Raw genomic sequence first — 17,889 nt, 5'->3', positions numbered from 1 at the left:
TCACACTTTCATTCCATACTGTTTGAAAAGGCCCTTTCTTTATAAATGCCATTCATTTTTGTGTATGAATGAGTAGAGCAGTGGCCATGTTGTTAATATTGGACTAAAATAAAATTTGTCTTTTAATTAAAAAGAACATCAGCTTACATTAAATAGTATTTCTGTTATATTGTATTTACCTCCACCTCTGATTTTCTTCTCTGAGTAGCCATACACAAGGTCCAAACACAACTAAACGAACAAGTCAAAGAGATAAGTTGTCATTTTGTATTGATTTGCAATGACATTTCCCTGTAAGAGAGCCCAAATTATTCGATTGTTCACTTTGCTAAGTAAAAGTGGCATTAAACACCACAAATCACAGGATTCTGAAAGTTTAGAGTCTTGCCCTCTTGGCCTAATTTCACTATTTCCATGGTAGCTGCCATTTTGTTAATTTTTCTGCCTGCTTTACTGTTACAGCCATGGATAATCTTTCTGTGCAACTTCCTGTGTTCTACCTCTAAACCATATATATTATAACAATCTACTTGTATAGAAAAGCAGTGTCTGTAACCTAGCTTTCTAACCTATTTTATATGGTGTGCCACAAGGCTCTGCTATCGGCCACAGTTATACTCTGTGTATATGCTTGCAAGATCAAGCTATCAAATGACTAGTTAGCTTGAATAGTTAGAGTGTGGATGGCTGCAGCAACAGGAGTACATAAATTGTCTCGCTCATTTAAAAAAAAAAAGAAGGTATTTTTACACTTGCTTTATATTTCATTCTTTTGTATTTGTAATTTTTGCTTTTTTTTTCGTTTGTTTTGCTTATATTTTACTTCCTATAAGCTAATGTTATTAATTTCATTAGATTTAAAGTTTATGTTTTATACAGATGTTATGAAGTGAGTTATTATTATTATTATTATTATTATTATTATTATTATTATTATTATTATTATTATTATTATTATTTTTATTACCGTCATCAGGGGGCAATGTGGTGCAGCAGATTTGTGTTTTGAATCACAAATCCAGGGTCTCTGGATTCTAGTTTAGTTTACTGTCTCTGTCACCTTTTCTCCCTTTGCACTTTTACTTATCAGCACAGATTCCGATGTCATTCATACCACAAATTTGTTCAAATACGTATTGTACATAATGTCTGCACTGTAAATGCCCTATCTCTCCAGCAAACCTGATAACCGTATAGTTCACAGAAAGGCACCAAAGCTGAAGAATAAAACAATTTTAATTCTGTCACGCTAGTCAAGTAAAAAAAAAAAAAATCAGTTCATGGACAAAATAATTAAATACTTCATTGGAGCAAGACGTGATAGTCTTGTGATGAAGTCATGCTAACCACTAACTATTCATCTCTCCACCTTTCTGTGTCTGCTAGACAGGAAGGTTTAGCTGATGCATGAAAAGCAAACATCTTTAAGAAATGCAAGTGGAAGCTTTTGGAACTCGCTCTCATGGTAAACTGACTTCAAAATAACTGCAAATATGGAGGTATTTTAATAACCTAATAACATCTCAGAAGTAGAAGCTTCTAGTTTAAGTTAGTGCAATAGACACTGAGTGTTTGAAAGGTATTATGGTCATATGTAAGATATTAGATAACTATCTTGACTAAGTTTTAGAGCTATGTGAGTGAAAGTAAATGATACTGTCTCATGCAAACATAAAGTAATTGGCAGTAAGCCAAAATTACACCAAAGGAATCTGGCAAAGAGAAAGGAACTACACTGAATATTTTCTAAACAGCACAATTTCTGCATTTTGTGTAGCTGAACAGTCTATTCTCTTCCGTTAGCAGTGTTTTGTTTGTTTGTTTTTTTGTTTTTGTTTTTTTGCTATTTTGCTTGCAAATTTTCTTTCATGGTAATTTGCTTTCTAGTAAATTAACCAGGCATATCATCTGTGAGCAATATTCTGGACAAATCTTTTAAATACAATAAACACATTGTGTTGTGGTATTTTATGCATTTATTCATGCTTCCATTCTTTCCATCCATTCATCAATTTTTAGCAATTATCCTACACAGGGTCACAGGGAGCATGGAGACTTACCCAGAGGACTCAAGTGGGGGCCAACCCATCCCAAGGCACAATCTTACACCCATTTACACACTACAGATGATTTAGAGATGTCAATCAGGCTACAATGCATGTGTTTGTACTGGGTGAGGAAACTGGGGAACACAGAGGAAATCCCCAAAGCACAGGGAGAAAATACAAACTCCACACACACTGTGTAGAGGCAGGAATCAAAGCCATGACCATGGAAATGTGCAGCATATGTTCTAACTACTAAGCCACTGTAAAAACAAAGAAGAACTTATAGAAAGTTCATATCAGGGGTATGTATAGTTAAGGCTGTCTGGAATGTGTTAAATGGGAATCTAAAAGTGGTTTTGTTTTCATTGTATATCTGTATATATGCTTGCAAGAGCATGCTATCAAATGACTAGTTAGCTTGAATAGTATGGATGGCTGCAGCAACAGGAGTACATAAATTGTCTTGCTCATTTAAAAAAAAAGAAGGTATTTTTACACTAGCTTTATATTTCATTCTTTTGTATTTGTAATTTTTGCTTTTTTTTCATTTGTTTTGCTTATATTTTACTTCCTATAAGCTAATGTTATTAATTTCATTAGGTTTAAAGTTTATGTGGGGGGCATGGTGGCTTAGTGGTTAGCACGTTTGCCTCACACCTCCAGGGTTGGGGGTTCGATTCCCGCCTCCGCCTTGTGTGTGTGGAGTTTGCATGTTCTCCCCGTGCCTCAGGGGTTTCCTCCGGGTACTCCGGTTTCCTCCCCCGGTCCAAAGACATGCATGGTAGGTTGATTGGCATCTCTGGAAAATTGTCCATAGTGTGTGAGTGAATGAGAGTGTGTGTGTGCCCTGTGATGGGTTGGCACTCCGTCCGTCCAGGGTGTATCCTGCCTCGATGCCCGATGACGTCTGAGATAGGCACAGGCTCCCCGTGACCTGAGAAGTTCAGATAAGGTAGAAAATGAATGAATGAATAAAGTTTATGTTTTATACAGATGTTATGAAGTGAGTTATTATTATTATTATTATTATTATTATTATTATTATTATTATTATTATTATTATTATTATTATTATTATTACCGTCATCAGGGGCAGTGTGGTGCAGCAGATTTGCGTTTTGAATCACAAATCCAGGGTCTCTGGATTCTAGTTTAGTTTACTGTCTCTGTCACCTTTTCTCCCTTTGCACTTTTACTTATCAGCACAGATTCCGGTCATTCTTACCACAAATTTGTTCAAATACGTATTGTACATAATGTCTGCACTGTAAATGCCCTATCTCTCCAGCAAACCTGATAACCGTATAGTTTACAGAAAGGCACCAAAGCTGAAGAATAAAACAATTTTAATTCTGTCACGCTAGTCGAGTAAAAAAAAAAAAATCAGTTCATGGACAAAATAATTAAATACTTCATTGGAGCAAGACGTGATAGTCTTGTGATGAAGTCATGCTAACCACTAACTATTCATCTCTCCACCTTTCTGTGTCTGCTTTTAATCTCTTTATATAATTTAATCTCTTTATATAATTTAATATATAATTTAATTATACATAATTTAGAATAGTTTCATATCTTTTTAAAACAGTAGTACACCTTGCATTTCCATCGCTGTTACTAAGTAACAAAAAGGTTTTGACAATAACATAAGTTATTATATACAGTACATATTTTTTTTTTTAATTACACTTGTATATACATACCATAAATAGTACATGTAATGTACAATATTTAGTAATTTTCTTTTGTATTTTGTTTACCTCAGCAACATTTTGGGGGCTGAGGTAAACAAAATACAAAAATAAAAACAAATATTATTATTATTCCTCTTCAAGTTGTCACAACAGGAGTAAAAAATGGTGTAAAATAATAATAAAAAAATTGTTTTTTTTATTTTACACCATTTTACTCCTATTGTGACATTAATAAATTGAATTGATAATAAATGTACATGTAATATATCATCTTTTATCTCAGAAGAATTACAACATAACACTCTAAGCGTTTGATTGACCCTGGACGCAGCACAAACGGCTCTTTTCTCCTTTGTTAGTGCACTAAATAAAGTATGCGAGTCATTTGGGATTCATCCGGAAGAGAAGCGGTTCACGCGCCTGACGTACAAAAAAACTACAACAAAGATGGCGGCGCCCGTGGAAGAAGCGTTGGTCAGCACACACGTGGAGAAAAAGAAAAAGGTGCGAGTGTGTTTACGTTTAAAACAATGAGTCTTCTCGTTATTTAAAGCTTGTCAACGACTGGCAAAGATGTTGTTTTTGGAAAACCGAGTAAAACTATTTATAATCACTGCTACAAACGTGCTGCACTGCTACTAGCTGCTAAGCTACTGAGTCAGTTTGTGCATGTAATCATCAAGTACAAATTGTTCTCTGTGAAGCTATTGAGGTATCTGGTGTAATGTTATTTCTGTGTTATGTTTACCTCACAGCCCCCAAAACGATACTGGCAAGAAGCGAAAAACGAAGATGACACACATACAGATAAAGAAAAAAACAGTGAAGCACCAAAAGAAGTCACGGACAAAAAACAAAGAAGAACTTATAGAAAGTTCATATCAGGGGTATGTATATTTAAGGCTGTCTGGAATGTGTTAAATGGGAATCTAAAAGTGGTTTTGTTTTCATTTGCTTAGCAACCTATTAGCATCTTTACATATAAATGGTATGAACTAATTCATTAGAATTTGTACCCATTTTATCTAGTATACTTGGAAGACTATTTCCTGAGTCGAATTAAGGCTATATTGTGTTAAAAACTATACAATTTAAATGTCTAACCTCCATCCTAACAATGATGATAAAGTATAAGGAAAATATGAGCGAGAGTCCAATATAATACTCCAGTAAGATGGAAAGAGATTTTTTTCCCTCTTGAACATGTACAGCATTTATTTTTCCCCTAATGTGATGATTGATTATTGTACTTATTGATTTAATGTCAATTCCAAAGAAAGAAGACCCTTTCCCTGGTGAGGCCCCTATTCCAGAAGAGCAGCTGAAGAAATTCCAGAGAGGCAAAAAACCTGAGAAGGTGAGCTGCAGAAGTCCGATAGTAACATATTGAGAAGACTTTATTCTCTCTGCATATACATCCCACACTCTTTGAATGAATAGCATTATTTTCTTGTAGGAGTGAAGATTTGTCATTATTTAGTTCTACTGAATGTCAAAGGAGAAAAAGGCTGAATCCTGAATTGTAAATTGTGAATTCTTGTGTTTTTTTTCCATCAGTTGAACAAAGCCAAACGTAGGGCGAAAGCGATCATCGCCCGGTCTGAGGCAGCGTCTGATCTAGTACAGAAAGAGGCAGCAAGATACGATCTCCTACTCCCAGAGGATGCTGGGTAATGTCCCTGAATCTGAAAATTGTACACTTTTGGCACTGACAATTGTTGGTTGTTCATGTAAGCTCACACTGACATAAGCACGCACGCACTCACTGTGCCACCAGGTTCCTGGAGGGAGATGAGGGTGAGGACACGTGCACTGTATTACAGGAAGACATTGCAGAGGCTGTTGATATTACATCTGGAGCAAAGGTGACACTTAGAGATATCTTTATATTTTAATGCAAAAGTTTTTAAAGATGATAATGTTTTTAACTTCCATTTCAGACTCTGGAAAACGATGTGCATTGTCTAGGCTTGTTGTTGTCTTCTGGTGCTTTCTATATCCATAATGCATTCTCTCTCTCTCTCTCTCTCTCTCTCTCTCTCTCTCTCTCTCTCTCTCTCTCTCTCTCTAAGACAAATGGGATGAATGCTGAAATAAGAAATTATTAGAACTAAACCCTGTAGCTGGAAAAATATGCATCCACCCTATTAAATCCAGATAGGTGTATACAGGGTGTCATATAGGCCACAATAGACTGACCCATGGGTATTTATTGAAGAATTGTAAAACTTATTTTTTGGCCAGCCAAAAATAACATGAGACTGCATGTTTTAATCAGACATACTTTGAGACTTTGGACCCTGGAAACCTTTTTATTTTTATTTTTATTATTTTTTTTAAACCTTTTATAAAGTGAATTATATGAATTGCATTAAATGTTTATTGTCTGCATTTGTCAGAAAATAGTAATTGAAGCTGGTATTCCAATAAATTTAAATACAAATCAAATCTCTATGAAAATATCTTTCTCTCTCTTGCAGTACTTTAACTTGCATCTGAACCAGTTTGGACCATACAGACTAGACTACAGCAGAACTGGCCGGTCAGTGCTACAAGAGTGTTTATATTTCTGATGCTGATATTGTTGTGGGTTTTACAAATGTTTAACGTCTAAACGATTGCTTTCAGGCATCTGTTGTTAGGTGGAAGGCGAGGTCATGTGAGTTGCATAGACTGGCAGACCAAAAACCTTACGTGTGAGATGAACGTCATGGAAACAGTTCAAGATGTCAAGTGAGTGCAGACACACAAGTACACATACTGCAAACACACTAATGCATACAGACAGATACATTTTCTACCCACGCCTATACGAAATCCTAAATGGAAAGTGTGGAATTTGCACATGACAGTGCTGGAAAACTGTGTTAATGTCACCAGCATCTTCAAAATGTGAGGTGAAGTTTCATCTACACGATTTACTCTGGGAAGAGAGATATAATCTATGTTAATAGGTCAATTTTACTTTTTAGCCCTTAGTTCTGTGGTGTCTAATGTAACACCAGGGTCCTGGATGAACGTTGTTTCATTTCGCTGTGTACTGCATCGGCTATATATGGTCGAAATGACAATACAATCCTCTTGACTTAATCCCGTTTATGTACAACCTGAATTCCTTGTTACATGATTTGATTTGTTTTCATGTCTGTAGCTGTTTGTCATTTAATTGTTCCTTCCTTGTATGTAGCTGGAAGCTTATTAGAGTAACCCTCGAACCATCAGGATCAGATTACTTTCAAACAGTGAACTTTTGGCATCTATGCTCTCTTGAAGCGAACCCTATATATCTAGCTCCATATGGACCAGATAACTGTACTTGTATTTGTATCAGTTTAGAGTTGTTTATTGTGGATAATGTATTCAAATTCGCTCGCATCTCTCATGCTCACATGTGGTTACTGAGAGTTAATGCTCTGTCCATTAAACTCTAATTTGCTCTTTCACATTCATCCACTAGGTGGCTCCACACCGAGTCCATGTTCGCTGTGGCTCAGAAAAAGTGGCTCTATATCTATGATTCCAAAGGCATCGAGCTGCACTGCATCAAAAAATTCAACGACGTCCTACGCATGCAGTTCCTCCCCTACCACTTCCTGCTTGCCACAGCGGTGAGTCAAGACAAGTGTTTGCATTCCAAAACCTCCATCATAAAAAAAAGGTTATGTTATGATATTTTTGGTATGTGTTCTCATGTGCATCTTACTGTCCCAGAGCGCCACAGGTTTCCTGCAGTACCTGGACGTGTCCGTAGGAAAGGAAGTGGCGGCAATCTGCACAAAGTCTGGCAGGCTTGATGTGATGGCACAGAATCCCTACAATGCCATTATCCACCTGGGACACCCGAATGGCACCGTCAGCCTGTGGTCTCCCAATCAGAGAGAGCCATTAGTTAAAATGCTGTGCCACAGAGGTGCAGTCCGTTCGCTCACCGTGGACAAAACGGGCACGTACGTATTGCTGATGTTGTGAAATTGTTTGTAGCTGGCTTCAAGCATATAGAGCAAAACTGTTTTGGCAGGGATGTTGGGTAATAGTATGACATGACAGCTGAGATTTGCTTTTTGTGTGTGTGTGTGTAACAGGTACATGGTGATGTCAGGTCTGGACAGGAAGCTGGCTGTGTATGACATTCGAGCATTTAAGCCACTTCATACGTACTTCTTGCCTGCTGGAGCCTCCTGTCTCTCCCTCAGTCAGAGAGGACTGCTTAGTGCTGCTACTGGAGATGTAGTACAGGTACACACACATGCACACACGGCTGCTACTGGATATGTAGTACAGGTACACAAACACACAGCTGCTACTGGATATGTAGTACAGGTACACACACGTGCATACACACAAGGCTGCTACTGGATATGTAGTACAGGTACACACACGTGCATACACACAAGGCTGCTACTGGATATGTAGTACAGGTACACACATGTGCATACACACGGCTACTACTGGAGATGAAGTACAGGTACACACACAAGGCTGCTACTGGAGATGAAGTACAGACACACACACAAACGGCTGCTACTGGAGATGAAGTACAGGTACACAAGTACACACAGCTGCTACTGGCTATGTAGTACAGATACACGCACTCATACCACACACACACACACGGCTGCTACTGGAGATGTAGTATAGGTACAAACGCACACTAAGGCTACTAGGTACATACATAGGTATACACACAGCTTAGCACTGCCAATGGATTTATAGGAGTGGCAGTGTCAGGTTTCAGACAATTTTTATGTATCATGAAATATTGTACTCAATGATCACCCTCAGGTTTACAGAGACGTGTGGGGAGGCGGGCCGATATCCAAGCCCTACATGGCACATCGTGTAAGGGGTTCAGTGTGGGGCGTTGGGTTTTGCCCCTTTGAGGATGTACTCGGTATTGGACATGGAGAAGGATTCACAAGTATGATTGTGCCAGGTTAGTACAGCAAACAATTGTTTGCACAGTCCTGTACAGAAACATCCAGTTTTGAGATGTGATCCAATTGCAAAACAGTTCCCTCTGAATACACAAGTGACAACTCGGGCCGAACTTGTACAGGAAAACTAAAAGAAAAAGTGTCACTTTTTTGTCAAAAGTTTTTTCTTTCATACAACATAATTTACTAATGTCAGAATCTATTTCTGTTTTTGGATTTGCACAATATCAGGAACTTATGTAACAGAAAGTTATATAATAATCTATTTCCTTGCCTGGAACAGTGATATTGTCTGTTTCCTGAAGCATTATTAGGTTGTGAGTGAAAAAAAAATGTTCAAAACATAATCCTAGAACGATCAGAGTTTGTATTATATTATAAAATCTAAAATGTTTATCTGTGTGGTCACTGTTTCCTGAGAGAGATTTGAGTCTGGAATCCGATCAAGAAACAAAAGATTCATTAGAGCAATGTGTGTACACGTCGTCCTGCATCATACTCGCTTGTGCACAGATTAGCCTTTTATTTTAATAAAACTGTGAGTATGTGTGTAATGGTGTGTTTTGTGTATTGATTGATTTATTTTTTAATAGGTGCGGGTGAGCCAAACTTCGATGCTCTAGAGGTAAACCCATATCGCAGCTTAAAGCAGAGGCAGGAATGGGAGGTCAAGGCTCTCCTGGAGAAAGTGCAGCCCGACCTGATTGGCCTGGACCCAGGGCTGCTGGGTAAAGTGGACCAGGCCACGTTTGAACAGAAACAAAAAGAAAGAGTGGAGGCATTGGTGAGTTCACTGTGTATACATAGAGTACGCCTGTTGATATTTAAGAAACAGATACATAGAATTCACATCACATCCCTGCTGCAAGTGTTCATCTATCTATGTATTTATTACAGCCAGAGAGCCAAGTAAACCTTTAAAAAAATCACAAATAAAACATTAAAATTGTCATTAAGGCAATTAAAATGATACATTTAAATAATATAAATAATATATATTTTAATTACAAGACCATTCAAACTAAACCACTGTAAATATGTTGGTTAAAATTTTCCAGTTACTCCATTTTTGTGATTTTGCGATCTGAAAAATTAATGATAAATAAAGCAAACGATGCAATATTTAAGGAGCTTGCACTTTTTTTAAACTTACCACCAAGTTTCTGCAGATTTGTGCCAACAAGTATCAAGTGACATTAACACAACACGCATGCTAACCACTATGTGCCTTCACTGGTAGAAGGTTACAAGAAGAATCTTGTGTTTGTAGTCTCAGCATTTATGCAAGTATTTTTATGCAAGTAGTTTTATGCAAAAAATAGACCAACTGCAAATTCTGGATATATTGATTTTTCACACTTGACCCAAATAAATAACTCTATCAGAACAATTGTAACCATTTCTGTGCTTAATTGGTACCAACAGTCAAGCAGAGAATAACTGATTTCTGAATTCACAGAATATCTTTGTGCAGGAAAACCTGCGAATGAGGAGCTGTTTATACAGACAGTGAGCTAATTATAGTGTTCCAGTCCTGTGAAAGTGTGATTCTTTATATAAATAAATATGTTCTGTCTCGTCTGCTGGTCACAACAACACTTTCACATAACAATCACCTTGCAGGGAGACCATCAGTCAGACAATCTGTTTGTTTTTTGTTTTGTATGTATTTTTCAGGGCTATGATCCACTAGCAACTAAAAAGTTTGAGCCGAGATTTAAAAAGAGAGGCAGAAGTGCATCTGGTGCTGTGGAGAAGAGGAAGAAGAAAGTGGCCCATGAGGATCAGAGGGTATTTCATTACACTCAAACAACAATCTTTTCTTTTGCTCGAGGTCTTTATTTTAAACACAATTCAGCACAGCTCCTTTTGCTCATCTGTAATGTTGTGTTGCTGTAGGACGTGATTCGAAAAACGGTCAACGAGAGAATGGAGAAAGAAAAGAAGAGGAAGGAGAGTGCCAAGCGAAAGATTGAGCAGGAGAGGAAGACTACGCTGGACCGCTTCAAGAAGTAGGAAGAAGCTTTGTGTCGACGACTTTACAGGAACAAAGGACTTATTCAGAACGCTGGACCAGGCCCAGTGTTGCAAAAATACACACACACACGCACACACACACACACACACAGTGACTGTCTTCAAATCCTGTAATCTAAGTGGCATCTAACTTTAGGACTGCTTTCCGTCTTGTGTGTGAGAGACCCTGAGAGTCATTTTTCTTCCAAATACCAACTGAGAATTGTCTAATTAAACTGATATGCGTTGAACTATAAACATCTTTTTTCTGCAAGGATAAGTTGGTGCATATGTAAAATTTATTTCTCTCTCCATAGTGGTCAGGGTCATGGTTATCCTAATTTCTCAACCTATTCTGGAAACACTTGTAGTGAGATGGAAATACAGTCCATCGCAGGACTTCATATACAAACATTCGCTTTCAGACATAGTGGAGATTCAGCATGTCTTTGTGGTGGGAAGAAACCTTAAAAACCCTTAATGACTCTTGCACAGAAACTTCACCCACTTATTCTGTATAGCACCTTTCATTTGAATTTCAGAATTTCCTGAGGTTTCATTTCCTCTTGGATCAGTAAAGTATCTATCTGTCTGTCTTAAAGCTACATCTTAAAATCACAGCACATTCCTATAAAAAAAAATTATTTTATGTCATGAAAAGTCCATTTCTCATCAACACCCCCACACTAGCACATTCTCAATTAGAGTCAATTTAAAAGAGCTTCAAGCTTCACCCAGAAGTTTATTCACCTGAAACACTGGAAAACACCTGGACAATTGTAACCAAAAGGACAATTTGGAATGTCCTGAAATAGAAAGAAACCACTGGTGCACTTACCACCAGAAACGGTCAACCAAGAAAAACGACGACAGCAACTGATGAAGAAAACATTTTGAGGAAGAAGCCAAAAACTAGTGTGTTCTCACCACCAACCTCCACATGGCAGGGCTGGAAAATCACAGTTCACAGTTTGAAGAAGACTCGGAGAGCAGAAATATATTGTCTATTCAAAGAAATGCAACCCACTCATTAACAGTAAGGATCATATTGGAGAGCAGATTGAAAATACAGAGATGAGCCAGAAAGGTCATGGAAATAAGATTATCCTCTACCAAAGTGATGGAAAGGCCAAAGTGTGGAAAAGGAAAGGCATCTGTTCATGATCCAGGCTCAACAGTGAAACATGGTAGAGATAGTGTCATATATTGGGTGTGCATGACTGTCTCTGGAACAGCCATGTAATCATTACTGGTGATGTGATTAATGATATTTGTAGATGAGTTCTGAATTAAATTTCAGAGTTTAGAAGTCTACAGAAACATTCTGTCTGCCAGTTTAGAGAAATGGATCAGGTATAATAGAGATGTACTTCATCATGCAGTAAGACTATAATCACATACATACACAATGCCAAAACAACAAAGGTCATCAGGTGAAAAAATTCTACGTTTTAGACTGGCCAAGTCAATCACCAGACCTTATATGAAGCTCGCCAGGGAAAGCAACAGAAAAGAATGCAGCAGTTTGCTGATGTCTGTGAGTCATGGGATTGATGCAGCTACTGCAAGCAAGGGATCTGCAGCCAAATCAAATATTTACGTTAATGTCTGTTCCTATGGTTTTGCTCACCTGGGTGGTTTGCCACCAAAGGTGCCATGTAAAAACTGCCATACAATTATTATTTTTTTTTTAAACACATCTAAAACTGAGATTTTGAGCTATTGTCAAATCTCCTTTAAAAAAAAAAAAAAAAAAAAAAAAAAATCAAAAACAAATGAATCATCCTGGCTGTTCCAATACTTTTGGAGGAGACTGTGGCAGTCTTCGTTTAACGGCATAAAATACGTGTCTGCATTTTCCTGCTCAGATGAGATGGACAAATAATAAATAAGCTCACAGACTGTAAGAGTGTTTTATTTTGAAGTCTGTTACAGGTAGCTCACGTTGTATTGAGCGGATAACACAAAGTCACAGAAGGTCTTTAGATAAGACAAAGCAAGCAGTACTAACCAAGAGGACATTTTAACACAATACACCATTTCAAAAAGCATATTATAATATTACAAGATACATTTTGCACATCCAGTTTTATATGCTTCGAGCATCTTGGATGCCGTGTGTTCAGCTACATTGTGATGATACAGAAGACGTTCACTTGACCATAAATGTAAAATTGAGCATTAAATAAAAAGTGGAAATTTATTACAAATGTTAAGCCCCCCACACACAATTTTTGCTATACAGATTCTGATCACATCCTTATGGCTTTCAGTAGTTGTGAAATTAATTAATATTAATTGATATTAATTCCGGGGGGCACGGTGGCTTAGTGGGTAGCACGTTCGCCTCACACCTCCAGGTTCAGGGTTCGATTCCCGCCTCCGCCTTGTGTGTGCGGAGTTTGCATGTTCTCCCCGTGCCTCGGGGGTTTCCTCCGCGTACTCCGGTTTCCTCCCCCGGTCCAAAGACATGCATGGTAGGTTGATTGGCATCTCTGGAAAATTGTCCGTAGTGTGTGAGTGAATGAGAGCGTGTGTGTGCCCTGTGATGGGTTGGCACTCCGTCCAGGGTGTATCCTGCCTTGATGCCCGATGACGACTGAGATAGGCACAGGCTCCCCGTGACCCGAGGTAGTTCGGATAAAGCGGTAGAAAATGAGTGAGTGAGTGATATTAATTCCACTCGATTTCTCTGGGTTAGTATCTCAACGTCCAGCCTGGACAGTTACTTCATATAGTTTTTATAAATACTTCTTTAGAAAAAAAACTAACAATGAGTTGCAATCATTTGAATTCGTAAGCATAAATATGCAGTGCTATCTTCTTTTTTCCTTCCAACTATCCATCCATATTCTGTACAGGGTCTCAGGGAACCTGGAGTCTATCCCAGGGCACAATTGCAAATATTACAGCCAACTTAGAGATAAAACCCCTAAAGAAAACTCCTAAAGCACAAGAAAAACATGCAAACTCCATACACAGGACTCAAACCCCCAGCTCCAAAGCAGCAAGGCAAACATGTTGAAAAGTAAGCCACCCTGCCCACGTCCTGTGGATTATTAGCAATGTTATTCATTCATTCACTAAATTCAGGGTCACTGTGGATTCTGAAATCAGGAACACACACTTAATGAAATCATCAGGAGAAATTTAGTTTCCACAAATTTTGAGCCAATCCAAAGAGGCGAGTTTTTGGACAGTAGAAAGAAACTTGAGAACCCAGAGAGAACCCAAACACACACACACAGGAAGAACTTCTCCACACAGACAGTAACCCAAACTCAGGATCCATAGGCACAAATTCGTTGATTTTAAATAAAGCTCCCCATGTAACCTCTGTCCCTTTAATATGTTGCCTGAATCCATGTTCTTTTGATTATTTACATTTTCCACATAAGTGAAGTGACATAAGGCTAAGTATGGTGACCCATACTCAGAATTCGTTCTCTGCATTTTTGACCCATCCAAAGTGCGCACAAACACACACACACACCGTGAACACAGACCCGGCAGCCATTTATGCTGCTGCGCCCGGGGAGCAGTTGGGGGGTTCGGTGCCTTGCTCAAGGGTACCTCAGTCGTGGCCAGCCCGAGACTCGAACCCACAACCTTCGGATTACGAGTCAGACTCTCTAACCATTAGGCCCCACAATTGTCCCCTAATTACAGGAACTTGCATACCTCTTCACATATTCAGAATTTTGTTTACTTTATGTAACTGCATTTTGTTGTCCTAGATACTTCAGCATTATCCCAGTGACTTAACAGATTAACTGTCCCTGAACATAGCTATATATCTGGATGTGGATAAAACTACAATAAACTATTTTCGGCTTTGCTCCCAGCCTTATGGATTAGCATCAATCTACCTGTGGTGATGGGTCACATTTGACTATGTGCATGAGCCAGTGTAATAAAAAAAATACATAAATACGCACTGCATTCAATAGTATAAATAATAGCAATGGAACTATGCAAAAGCTCTTATGAATATTCACAGTCTTGCCTTTCAGTGTTCCACTGTATAAAGCCATTCACAGGTTTTGAGAGCAAGGTCAAAAGTTGCATTTTAACACCTTTCTTCCTAGAAAAGATTTTTTTTATCTTCAAAATCCAAAAATATGAAAGTTGAAAGACAAAAACTGGTCAAGCCCAGAAATCTCACTTTAGTTTGCATTCAGAAATTTTGTTGCTTTGCCCTAGTTGTAAAACACGAGTCATGAAAAAAATCTAGCTATAAATTCAGACAGTGTTGTAGTGAAGCACAAACAGTGTATGGTGTTTTTGAAGGTGAAAACCAAGTGCTTGTAGAGGGAGTGTAATAAATAGCACAGACATTCAAGTATGTGACAACTGGTACATTATTCAAGATAAAGCTATAAAACAACTATACATGGGAGTTTGGCACATAGATCCATTTGGGTTTCTTCATGCTCTATAAGTGTGTGTGTGTCTAAGAAATACTGCATAATCTTCTTGGCTCTCCATATTTATAATCCAGGCCATAACAAGTCTCCTAGAAGTGCTCTCAATTTACAAACACCAAGTGAAGTCCGGACGCCCACCCAGGAGCATGGAGCTTTGGAATGCATGTCTGCCCAGTACTGGAGCATTTCCTCAGGTTGGGTATGATGGACAGACACCATGGCCTGGTAGCAACAGCGTGAATACGGCACGGGTGGTCCTCCAGAGAAAAGTGGGGAATGGGTGGGTGTGATGCCAGCTGTGTGGGCACACAAACCTACAAACACATCTTCTGGGGGCAGGGGCTTGGGCAATGGTGCAGCAGCTGCTGCCAGAGAGAGCTTAAGCACAGCAGGACGGGAAAGCACGTACGCTGTACCGCTGCAGTAATCAGGGAAGACAGTACCTGTGAAAGCATCTTTAGAAAAATAGTGCTTGCTGGCTGGATTATGATCCGGTGCCACCCTCAAGTGAACCCGACCGAGGTAGAGTTCATCAATCTCCCGCTCTTGTGCCCCCCAAATGATGTTGATGTACTGTAGCAGTGCACTAGGGTTGAACATCACATCATCATCCACCTTGGCTAGGAAGCGAGCTTCAGGGCAAAAACGCCGTGCCCAAGCTAACATGGACAAGGTCTTTAAGGTCAGGTTAGCATAGGAGTCCAGAAAGCGACCCTGCACCAGGTCTGCCTGTTCCCGTGCCTCATCTGTCAGTTGTTTGGTCAAAACAGGATCTGATGTCTGCCCCAACATGAACAAAGTCATGACCCGATAACCTCTCACGTGCACTTCACCACCCCAGGTGTCACGGATTGCCTGACGAGCTTTCCTGTTCGCAGGAGCTGAGGTCACCAAGGTGATGAGATAGGGCTTTGCGCGCTGGCAAACAAGCGGACTTGGCATAAGGAGGTATTCCTCTGGACGTGTAGGGGGCACGCTCTGAGGAAGAATCCCACCGTGGGTACCTCCGACTCCATTCATTCTTAGAGAAGTAACCCATGACTCTATGTAATCGATGAAGAGACCTGCAAAAAGGCAGACAAAGACCAGGAGGCACAGGAACCGGGTCAGCCCAAAGTGCTTCACCAAACGGATTTTACAAACCCACAGGCCACGGATCACCATTCCTGCAGACACAAGTTCAGCCACAAACCATCCGAAATGTTTCTCTTCTTGTTTCGCAGTCTCACTCCTGTTTCAAACGCTGTGAAGAAGTCTTTAGTGTCGATGGTTACACCCAAAAGTGCCGCAAAGCATTTGCACAGGCAAACGAGCGCATCAGCATATCTTCAACACGACAGCCTGTTTAAGAAAAAAATAAAATAAAAATTCAACCTATAACTATAATACTAGAAATTCCTGTATTCTAGATATTCTAGAATTATAATACAAGTGACTCACACCGAAGAAATGATTTACACTGCACAGCTACAATAACATTTTGTGTGCTTAACATAACAAATAAGTATAATTCAATTATACAAGACAAAACAACACAGCACAATTTATAAAGTAGCACCTGTCTGTTTACACCACAGAGATAAACAGATCAGACTGATTATATAAAAAAACTATTTCAGCTAATTTTCTTATATTGATGTATACACCCATATCTATTATGTATATAATACTGTAGCTAACTTGTATCTAAACTGTATTATTTAGAAAACCTGCAGCATGAGCTGAAATAACCGGAAATAAGATAGATGGATAAAACCATCAGCTACAATGTTATTTAACAACAACAACATGAGATCTGATGACTTACTTGAGACGCACCTTTTCTTTGTTGAAGTTGCTATATGTGGGTTGTCAGTGACCAGGACTCTTTAAGCAATTACTCTGCATCTCCTCTTCAAACGCATTCATCTGGATTTTGGCTTGTAAGAGACACAGGAAACGTATCAACCCCAAAACGTTGGTACACAATCGTCGCTCATGCAGAACCGAAACTGGGTCGTGCGGTTTTGTGCGCCATCTAGCGGCGAAGTTGGGTATCGTTGTGCTGAAAATAAAGTGCTGTTTGACGAATTCATCAAAGCGTGATTTCTACTTTTGCAGTCAGTTTTTATGTCATGCATATTCTCTCGTGCATTATTTGTTATGGCTTTGAGGACAAAATGGAAAAGAAGATTAAAATAGTTTTATTGATCCCTATCAGATGTTCCATATCAAACTCTTCTGTTGTCTGTACACACACAATGAAAGAGAGAGAGAGAGTTTTTCCAATGCTTCGTTTTGTACTTGCTTTGGCAACACAATACAATACAATATGCAATAACTTGTTATGCCAACAGAGCACATAAAAGCTGAAACAGAGCTTCTGTATTACATTAACTCTATATTGATCACTAAAGTGTTTCAGAAGATTTAATCAGATTGCTGAACCTGTGTGCCGTTTTGTGCATAATGTCACTTTAGAGTACCACCTCTTACAGCTGGTAAAGATGTTCTGACAGGTTGAGCAGCTCAGACTGTGTTTTTTCAGCTGGTCAGACTAAGCTAAATCTACAGAAAATGCTCTTGCACTTGTATTTAGTGGTTTATTTAATCATTTCTTGAAGGCATTGCATTACACTGTAAACAACGAAAACAGATCAGAGCTTCAAAGGATTACAGGGCGGTCACGTGCAGTGCATCAGTCTGACAGCATTGTTCAAGTGCACACTGTGTTATTAAACCTCAATGTGGAAATCCACCAATCAGCGCGCGTTTGTGGCGGCAGGCGGGA

General features: G+C 38.9%; 2 protein-coding genes across 3 annotated transcripts; one reads left to right on the top strand and one right to left on the bottom strand.

The window, feature by feature from the left end:
* The first annotated feature begins 4,092 nt into the window (after positions 1-4,092).
* wdr46 (WD repeat domain 46) lies at positions 4,093-10,972 on the top strand. Its single transcript, XM_027166958.2, has 14 exons — positions 4,093-4,246; positions 4,498-4,629; positions 5,019-5,099; positions 5,300-5,412; positions 5,520-5,607; positions 6,223-6,284; positions 6,371-6,475; positions 7,200-7,350; positions 7,454-7,689; positions 7,825-7,978; positions 8,525-8,675; positions 9,270-9,460; positions 10,354-10,467; positions 10,576-10,972. The coding sequence occupies exons 1-14, from the start codon at positions 4,190-4,192 to the stop codon at positions 10,690-10,692; spliced, it is 1,752 nt and encodes a 583-aa protein (XP_027022759.2). The 5' UTR covers positions 4,093-4,189; the 3' UTR covers positions 10,693-10,972.
* Positions 10,973-15,035: 4,063 nt separating this feature from the next.
* Positions 15,036-17,187, bottom strand: b3galt4 (UDP-Gal:betaGlcNAc beta 1,3-galactosyltransferase, polypeptide 4). Of its 2 annotated transcripts, none has more exons than XM_027166960.2 (2): positions 16,938-17,187; positions 15,036-16,460 (listed from the first exon to the last, which is right to left on the bottom strand). In XM_027166960.2, exon 2 carries the CDS (start codon positions 16,281-16,283, stop codon positions 15,183-15,185), a length of 1,101 nt encoding a protein of 366 aa, XP_027022761.1. In that variant the 5' UTR covers positions 16,284-16,460; positions 16,938-17,187; the 3' UTR covers positions 15,036-15,182. The 2 variants fall into 2 exon arrangements, with proteins under 2 accessions (XP_027022761.1, XP_027022760.1); XM_027166959.2 differs by having other exon boundaries at positions 16,927-17,152.
* Between the last annotated feature and the right edge of the window lie 702 nt (positions 17,188-17,889).

Source organism: Tachysurus fulvidraco, chromosome 14 (assembly GCF_022655615.1).
Source record: "Tachysurus fulvidraco isolate hzauxx_2018 chromosome 14, HZAU_PFXX_2.0, whole genome shotgun sequence".
Classification (NCBI taxonomy): Eukaryota; Metazoa; Chordata; class Actinopteri; order Siluriformes; family Bagridae; genus Tachysurus; species Tachysurus fulvidraco.
This window is presented reverse-complemented; position numbering and strand designations above follow the sequence as displayed.